The sequence below is a fragment of the Rhipicephalus sanguineus genome, chromosome 4 (assembly GCF_013339695.2).
Source record: "Rhipicephalus sanguineus isolate Rsan-2018 chromosome 4, BIME_Rsan_1.4, whole genome shotgun sequence".
In the NCBI taxonomy this organism is placed as follows: domain Eukaryota; kingdom Metazoa; phylum Arthropoda; class Arachnida; order Ixodida; family Ixodidae; genus Rhipicephalus; species Rhipicephalus sanguineus.
In genome coordinates, this window is record NC_051179.1 from 109,364,480 (window position 1) to 109,373,791 (window position 9,312).

General features: G+C 47.6%; 1 protein-coding gene across 1 annotated transcript; it reads right to left on the reverse strand.

The window, feature by feature from the left end:
* Positions 1-2,553: 2,553 nt before the first annotated feature.
* LOC119391498 (organic cation transporter-like protein) lies at positions 2,554-8,126 on the reverse strand. The gene is made up of 3 exons (XM_037659176.2): positions 7,767-8,126; positions 5,841-6,170; positions 2,554-2,862 (listed from the first exon to the last, which is right to left on the reverse strand). The coding sequence occupies exons 1-3, from the start codon at positions 8,124-8,126 to the stop codon at positions 2,554-2,556; spliced, it is 999 nt and encodes a 332-aa protein (XP_037515104.2).
* Between the last annotated feature and the right edge of the window lie 1,186 nt (positions 8,127-9,312).

A 9,312-nucleotide genomic window follows, 5' to 3' on the forward strand; every position in this document is an offset into this window, starting at 1 on the left:
TGGATACTATCAGCGTAGGCCTTAAAACAGGGCTGCGGGCTGTGAACTGCTAAAGCTGACTTGGATGCCTTGCCTGGCTGAATAAATTCCCTCTCCCAATTAAAGCAAAAAAGAAAAAGATCACAGCAAACTGTCTACATTTTGCATAGACTAATATTGGTTTTCATGCTATTGGTCATACTTTTTCTCTACCGCCCCTCCACCATCTTCTAGTGATTTCTGTCGCGGAGATGCTAACTTTGACCGTGTAGTTCTTATTTGAAACCCAGGGCTTCATGTAGGCTACTTTACAAACGTGCACACGGCTGTATATATTCACATTACAGTAATACAATTTCCGTCATTTCACCAACTTCCCCGCAGTAATTTCGTGCGTCTTCGTCTTTATTGTGTCTCGCGTTACACACTCTAAGGCAATCGGACCTTGCGGCTAAATTGAAGTAATCCCTCTGAATTCTCATCTGCCGGACCAGTTTTAAGTAAAGTTCATTCATTCATTCATTTTGGCAGAGTAATTTTGGAACATTCTAGCTGATAACTCAGTAGGAGCGTTAAACGTCGAAGCAGTTTGGTTGTCGGGTAACCATTTTGAACTGTAGTGGCAGAAAACGGAGCATGAAAGAAAAGGAGGCCCTCCATACCTCCTCTTTATTTGCGCTCCTGTGCCACAGTTAACAATGCCTATACTTTGTTTCACACATCAGGTGCAACGCTGTGGAAGCTATGCAAGAAGTTTAGTCAGCGAAATGTGTAAGTTCGTATGTCTCGCGCATGGATTTCGTCGTTGTAAACTTGGCCTCCGAGATCGACTCCGCTGCCAGAACTAATCACGGTGGCTACTATACGAAAACAAATAGACTCTAGGCGATCCAGAAAAGCCAATCGACAACTGTATAAATAGCGGGGTTTGCTCATTTCTAAGGAACAAAGCATCTTCATTTAATTCTCAGCCTAAAAAAGAAAAAAAAAACAATACGGGCGATAAAATCATTCAATTATTTCTTGGTGTGAGCGCATCTACTGCAAGAAGTCTCGCTAGCATCCAGCGTTGCACCTGATGTATGAAACGCAGTAGAGTCGTTGCTGTCTATTGCTGTCTGAATCTTCGGCTTTCAAGGTGCACGTGTCAAGCTCTCGGAGGCCATGTTAAAGGGTATATATACCTGCATAGGTGCCGGCGATAAGGGGAGCGAGCGCCACCACGTAGGCCACATCGTCCCAGCCCAGCTGGACGTCCGCGCCTCCCTCGACGTCCTGGTCCGCCAGCTGTATGCCATAGTAGCAGAACATAACGGTGAACCAGGCCAGGAATACGCACATAGCGCGTCGGTCGGACAGAAACTCAGCAGCCGTGCTGTTGCCGGCGGCCGTCTTCTTGCGAGCATTTCGGGACGCGTCAGGTCCAGTCGGGATTTGGTAGGCGAGCGCGTGGCGCCTCATCTCTGTCTTGAGCTTTTTGAAGAAGCGCGTCGCCTTGTGGGCCGCGAGGCCATTGCGGCGTGCTGCCACGAGCAAGGCCTCCTCGGCGCGCTTCAGTCTCCATGTAGCCAGGAGCCACGACGGTGACTCCTGAACGTGGAAGCATCGTATCATCGGGGAGAATTCGTGTTAGCGTTACGATGTAGCATGAGAATGAAGCGAGAACTGCCACAACTGTTAGTACAGATTCTAACTTTCAAGCTTGTGCTAAGGAGTACAACTGTCACGCTTCAATCACGACGCTATCGGCTAGTAGACAAAGCCGTTGAAATCGTGCTCACAAGTCCAGCGCGCGCACTGCTTGCGCATGAACCACTTTACATTTCATAGGAATCCATGGTGCCCGCGCGTACAGGGCTAAAACTCTCCCTTTACTCAAGGACCCCACCTTGCTGAAAGAAGAGGGTGTGCTCAACTGACGCTCGTTGAATGTATGTATGTGTAGGCCAGGGTCTTCTTTATGCTGATCACCAGGAAAGTTGGGGGAGGAGGGCTTCCCCTTAAATAGTGGCATATGAGCCCAGCCCCAGCGATACCTCTCACCCAACTTCAAGCCCCGCGTACGTATACAGCACCCTCTGCGTCCCCTTTGCGTTGCCTGTTGCGCGGTGGCATTCGACTCATTGTTTTCCCGGCGATCCACATCAGTGGCAACAGAAAGGGGCCGATTTTTCGTGTACGTCTACGGGGTGGTTTTCAAACTGAAAAGAAATCTAAGAGCGTTGGCGCAGACAACACCGAGTTTAACACAGGAAGCTGCCGCCGCTCTGCTACAGACCGAAGCCGCACACTAACCATTGTCTTTGGGAACGTCTGGGGCTTGAAGCACAACCCCGGAGACATAAACCTTGGCAGGTTCACCTCATAAAAAGACTGCGTAAGCCTTTGAGCGCACATGAGCGGCCCTTCTGTCATTGGCTAAATGTGTACGTTTTTTCTTATGTGGAGGCAACCGCCGGAGATAATTTTTTTCTGCACAGGGCAGTATCCAGGCTTTAAGATATAGACTTGTACTCGCTCACAGTGCGGACCACGGATACAAGCTCCGTGGTCCGCACCGTGAGCGAACTCTCCCTACGTGTCTTTCGGCACCATCAAGATGTCTACAACGTCCTTTCGCCTAAGAACCTCCGACTTGTTGCCGGCAGTAAACTTGATTTGAATCGTGTTCCGCATGCTCACCTCAAGCAGGTAGTGAGAGTAGACGAGCGAGACGGTGGGCATTAGTAGGAGCAGTTGGGTCGCCGGCCAGCTGAACTGGGCGGCTGCGACCAGCTCGAGCACCACCGGCATCAGCATAATCCCCGTCGCGGTGGCCAGCAGCGCGTAAGCTGCTCGCCTGTCCGGTGCCGTCACTTCGTAGAGCAGAATGAAGCTCAGCACCTGCGTGTCGAAGAACAAGAGTTGGAAACGAAGCACGGTGTCGACAGTTTTACACTTGGTTCACAGTTGCTTTGGTCCTCAGTGCTGACGCCGCAGACTTTTTTGGAAGCTACAATAAACTATACGGTACGACTCTCAGACATAAAGATTGATATTCCATTTAAACTAACGCTAAGGGCAGCACATTCGGAAAATACACACATTTGGAAATAACTCGGGAACAGGTCACCAGAAATTACACAATGTCAGCGGAAAGTAAAAAAAAAGAACATTCACAATAATTGATAGATAAATTCCAAACAGATTACAAGTAGTTACACAAATGCTAGCGGCACAAAAAGAAAACAGAATACGTTTGACACACTGCTATATCAAAATTGATTGGCCTTTAGTTAACCTTAATTCGCATCTTATTATCCATGGTTTATTCACCTCTAATTCAACTCCGCCCACGTTTTATTCACTTTAAGCGCTTAGTTATCACTTATAATCACTTGATAGGACCGTCCGCTGTAACTGAGATTGCATAAACTCAGTAACAAACACCGATACAAGCTTGGTGCTCGGGGGCAACATTTCTTGGCGGTGCTGTGCATGCTACAGAACCCAAATGCATGGTACATGCGCGCTAGGAATTAGTGCCCTATTTTATGTATAATTTTCTGTGTCCCTGGCTCAAATAAATTGTGCTTTATTTATTATGGAACTAAAATGGTTATGGGAACATGTAGGCAAAATAAAAATATCACAGGTTCACTTCAAAGGCGAAGCAATGAATGCGATAGCAAAAAATTGTAGTGTTACACAAAGTGAGGCTGGCAGCTAACTGTTTTGTATCCGATCTCGCGTAACTACAAAACACTGGTGTAAGAGAATACGGCCGTTCCAGGGAGAGATGCTCTCCGCATAGTCACTTCTCGTTGAGAGCGCAGCACGTAGAAGGGTATACGAGCCACCCACTGTGATGGCTTTCGAGATAGCGCGCGCGCCAGCGATCGCGACCGCGCCCTTAGATTCAAAGTTAAAAGTTGCTCCTCGCGCGCCACCCCCCCCCCCTCGCGTCCTCGCGTGTTTTAAGGCTCGTTAAAGACGGGCAGGGCGTTTCCTGTCTGCTTCGACGGCAGGCCTCCAGAGCGGGGCGATGTTATCGCATGCACCTTCACAGCGACGGAAATGGGCCGGCTCGTTCGAACTCTGCTTCGGCCGCGTTCGTCGCCCTCGCTCGCGCGCTTTTACCCGCGGTAGAACATACAATGCGCGGGGGTATCTTATAAATGAGGACTTCCTACCGGAAGGACATGACGGCGACTGTAACGGCGACGGCAAAAACCCGTCGAGACTGTCCATATAATTACTATCGCAGTAATTATAGTTCACCTCATAAGAATTTCTTCTGTTTTTGCATTTCTTAGACAGCACCACAGTTTCTGCACGCGCGTTCCCCCACAGTAAACATGGCGTCCTGGATGTCAGTTTGTCCATGCGCGACCGCAAACTCGCCGTTCCGTTCTGCAGAAAAATATACTGGAAATAATATGTAGCGAGCGCACTATGACTTAGAAGAATGTGGCTTTTTCCCCCCATATTTTCGCGAAGAGTGCAACCCAAGCCTGTACCTAAATTGACGAAGTGAAACCCAAAATCTTAATAGACTGATATTTCATCATTTAAGAACTACAATGACATTAATTTATTTGGTCATCACAGGTCTAGTATTACAGAATAATGTCTAGATCAGTGACTAAATCTTGAATTTTTACGCTGAAATCTCAGCACCTAAATGTCACTATGACTTCGCGGAATTAAAACCTTATTTTTGTACCTTGGCCGCATTAGCTCAATAAATATTCTCTAAATTTCTAATCTTATGTTTATGACCTTCATAGAAGACAACGAAGTTTGTTTATAAATGTCTTTATAACATACATATACAAACAGATAAACACATATAAACACATAAAATACATGTATGTGTCTTTGAGACATGTTTATATCTTTATCGGCTGGGTCATACACGTCTTTTTCAAAGACATGTATTTGATGCAGCCGGCACCATCTGCGTCTATCACGTCACTGCAATCTCGTGGGATATCCTTAAGGGGAGATGCTACTGGAAACATGGAATTTTTTTTCAAGAATTACAGATTTCCGGCTTTTATTGTTTTGTCAAGTTGAGTTCCTCTGCTTTCACAAAAAAAATATTAAGGTAGTATTTAAAACAAAAATTGGTTAAAATCACGTTTAAAGAGCGCAAGATGGTTGTTAAAAACTGAAAAAAAGCACATTGTCTATAGTCCCGTGCCTAACGTCACGTGTCTACTTGCCACTGCCGTTCCCATGAGGAGTTAACTGAAGCCAAGACAACCATGATTCTCAAGCTCTCGTGAGGGAACAAATAATTATTCAAATCATACCTTTGTCATATTGACAAGCTTTCAACTTTAGTTTTGAAATGCGTTTTTCTTATGGTGCAATTTTGTGTAACTTCTCAAGTTTGGACATCGTGTTTTGGTACTTCTGATGGTGAAATGTTTTCCTAAATATTCCTTAACATGTGCAAAAATAGCTACATTTTACACATTGTCATGATACAGAACGAAAACTAGGCATCTCACTTATAAAATTGATTAGATATTTGAAATCGGCACAAGAAGCTATGTAAAGAACAATAATTTCATTGCGCTAGGGTATGTAATATTATTTTTTTTCGAGTAGCATTTCCTCATAAGTCAGTGTGGCCAGGTGTGTTTTTTCCTAGCACCTTTTCTTTTTTACCAGGTGTCTTATCTCTGTGAGTGTGATAGTTTCGGTATTTGTGATAAGGTAATTCAATAGTGAACGAAAAATCGCTTTTTTTGGTAGTGCCAAATAAGCCAGGACGGCACGAACCACACTGCTATTGTCGACCGCGGGAAACCGTGGTGCACCGAATGGCAGGGCATGTACCGCCGTTTACACATGGTTTGTTTACACTATACCTGCGCAGCGCTGCTCATAGCCGAGACGATCATCCTGGAGAGCACGAATACGATGAAGCTGTGCGTCGTGCTGCACACGATGGCGGCGAGTATGAGAACGCTCACGGAGCCTGTGATGACGGGCTTGCGGCCTGCGCGGTCCGAGAGCAGGCCCACTACGGGCACGCACAGCATGGCGCCGGCCATGTACGCGGCAGACGAGAGCTGCACCAGGCGGCGCCGCTGGCACACCAGGTCCCACTCGCTCACGATGCTGCGGTTGCGAAACTTGGTCGCGTACTCCCAGCTCTCGCAGGGCACCGGGTGTCGATTCTCGTCGAGTAGGTCATTCTGCGCACAGAAGGGGTGGCGGATGCCATTTGTCGAGGCAATGACTCGCGTATAGGAGGAACACAAAGGAACGTATTTTATTGGGGTGCCATTCTTTTAAACATGTTATCTAGGCTGCAGGCAAGCGCAGGTGTTCACAAAACTCTATAACATAAATCCGCGTTGAGGTGTTGAATACGGAAAGCGGAGGTAAGGTGATGCTGCATGAGATACACGATTGAATGAGTTTAGACAATGGATGGAAAAAGGTGGCATGAAAAATCCTTGAAGGCCCGGTGTTTGAAGGTGTTTTATGCCGGGGTCCACCACGGCTCCACTGACGTATTTCCGTCACGGATATGACGTTGTAAAATAAAAGAATAACAGTTGGCAAAGAAAAAACCAGAAGAAAAAGTTTCGTCACCGGGAGTCGAACTTACACCCCTCGCTCCGCATCGCGCGGGGCACGAAACAATTCGGCCAGAGACGGCACGTTCCTTGCCGTGCTAACGGCGAGCTATTTATATACATAATTTGCCGGCGGCGGTACTCAGAGATCGGTAGTACATCAGCGTGTTTTCGTTATCACTAGCGAGATGGAGCGAAGGGCTCGAACAGCGCGCTTTAAAGGTCGTCGCCTCACATGGATGAGCGCGCGCCTCTATAGGGCGTAATCGCTCGTGCGCGGGCTTATATCTTGATGGCGGTGGTTTGTGCAGTCGCGCTCAATATGACTTGCAACACGGGAGCGCGTGGACTCACGAGTTCAAAGACTGCTTATGGCTTCCACTAGCCCTTATTTCCATAACTAAATGCTGTACTCGCACTCGGGGATGATTACAAATAATAAAATATCATTTAGTTGCTGAAATGAAAACAATTTGAGCCCATGCGCAATCTTTGAACTCACGAGGCCACGCGCTCCCGTGTTGCAAGTCATATTGAGCGCGACTGTACGTCTTGTGCTCTCACCGCAAGTTTGCGTTGAGAGCACGAAGGTCACTTCGCTCACTGCAGCGGCCGCTTTTGCGAAAGGAGCGCGCAGCTCACAAAAAAATAAGTTACAACTGTGACAGTTCGCGCTCATCCTGTGTACGGTCGTTCCGTGCGCCCTTTCTACTTTAGCAGCGCGTTGCAAGTTTTGAGCTACTTGCAGTTCTTCGCGTGACATTGCAATTTGTTGCTGTAGTATTCAATCCTTCATGCTTGGGGCGAAAGAATGCCCAACAAACGCTGAATTACGTCTGTGAAGACACGTTTCACTTTCGTGTTATACCGATTCCTATGACAGAGGGATCAGCCATATTTTTAAATAAGAAGCCACGTTTGGCATCATCTGTACAAGCCGTATGTATGTATGTACGTATTTATGTATGTATGTATGTATGTATGTATGTATGTATGTATGTATGTATGTATGTATGTATGTATGTATGTATGTATGTATGTATGTATGTATGTATGTATGTATGTATGTATGTATGTATGTATGTATGTATGTGTGTATGTATGTATGTATGTATGTATGTATGTATGTATGTATGTATGTATGTAGCAAACTAGGAGGCTACCTGTCAAGTGAATCTACGAGCTACACATGTAGAAGGCAGCGCTCACCGCTGGCAGCGGTGGGTCATAGACGGTGCACCGGCTGAAGCTTCCGTCCGGATAGACAGGTATGGCGACGTTCTTCCAGAGCTGGACGGGCATGGCACCAAGGGTGGCAGGCCGGGCGCACCAGTGGTCAACGGGGCTGGCGATGGCGCGGTAGGCGAGCGAATGGCATAGCAGCACCACCATGGAGAGCAGGCTGCAAGTCATGATGCGCCGTTGGAAAGCGCCGTGGCCCAGTATGGCGTAGAGGGCCGTCTCGACGGCCTCCTTGGTGTCCTCGGCACGGTGGAAGCTGGTCAGAACGGGTCCGGACTCGGTCAGTGCCTCGGGAATGACGACGTTCGGGGCAATCTCCCAGACCATCACTCGCCTACGGCTGTGAAAGCATGGCTGATACCCACGAGAGGGACGGGTCACACATCAGAAGATCAGAACTATAAATAAAGGTTGAGTGTAAGGAATAGAAGCGTCAAAGACGGGATCATGGGGTGACATAGTGGCGCATACTTCATAAAGAACACTAATACTTAACATTCGGCACCGCCTAGTTGCATAAACATTTTGACTTTTCCGTAAACTCATGGACAACTGCCCGATAGGCTGCAATGGTTGTTGAAAAGGCGCTAAGTGGGAATTGCTAGGACGTCAGTTAAGTGGAAGGTTAGTTACTAGTCGGAAATGCAAGGAACATGCCCTCAGAAGAAAGAGCTGCGGTTTCATGGACCAAAACGGAAAGATTAACTGCGTAAGGATTGTCGTGTTTTAACTTTTATAAAGAAGTACCCGGTCCTTGGCCAATACACCAGTGTAGGTGTGCGCCACGAGCTTGTGGGCTCTACAGCTACAACACAGCCAAGTATTAATTACAGCAGATCAATGAATGTAAACATTTATAACAGCGACTGTCAGTAATGAAACCACCTTCCGCTGCGTCCCCAAGGCCTCGTTAGCGGAAGGCTATGCTTACGCCAACGACATGAAACTGAAGAGCGACCGATGAACAGCTAATGCATCGGCAGTTGAAGGGCTACGTCGGACGTGCCATTAGCCGCAGCGCGTCCACAGAGCTGCTGTGGACGCGGCCGAGTGAGCTAGTGAATTAACTTTATTTCCCTTTTAAGAAAGGGGAGGGGCCGGAGTGGAAAAAGGGAGGCCTTTTTATCCAGTCTCAGCAGGCGTCCGTCACAACTTCGTGTGGCATAACGTCCGTCTACCAGTCGTGGCTGGTCACCGCTACCTCCTCAGCAATCCTCAAGACTCGGTCCTGAAGGGTGAGATCGGCGCTGCGCAGGGCAGTCTCCCACAGCTCCGAGACTTCGCCTTGGCAGCATCTTGTCGCCCGATGTGGGTAAGCGCTGAAGCTAGTGAGGAATCTGAAAAAAAAAAAAAACGCCAGGCCTGCGCGGAAAGTGCACACAGTCACAGCGAAAGCTGGAAGAGCGGCATTTCTAGAGCCCGTTGTAACTCTCTTGTGGCTACTAATACAAGTACACTAGCAACGTACCCACTAGGCCACAAATAATAATTTTTTGGGAAGTTGGGAAGCACC

What these genes read in the sequence shown, in the direction of transcription:
- LOC119391498 (XM_037659176.2), bottom strand. Translation starts at nt 8,126, where the DNA reads ATGGTCTGGGAGATTGCCCCGAACGTCGTCATTCCCGAGGCACTGACC. An exon ending in ATGACCCACCGCTGCCAGCG is followed by an intron (nt 6,171 to 7,766) that starts GTGAGCGCTGCC and finishes TTCTGTGCGCAG; the next exon opens with AATGACCTACTCGACGAGAA. An exon ending in CTATGAGCAGCGCTGCGCAG is followed by an intron (nt 2,863 to 5,840) that starts GTATAGTGTAAA and finishes TTCGACACGCAG; the next exon opens with GTGCTGAGCTTCATTCTGCT.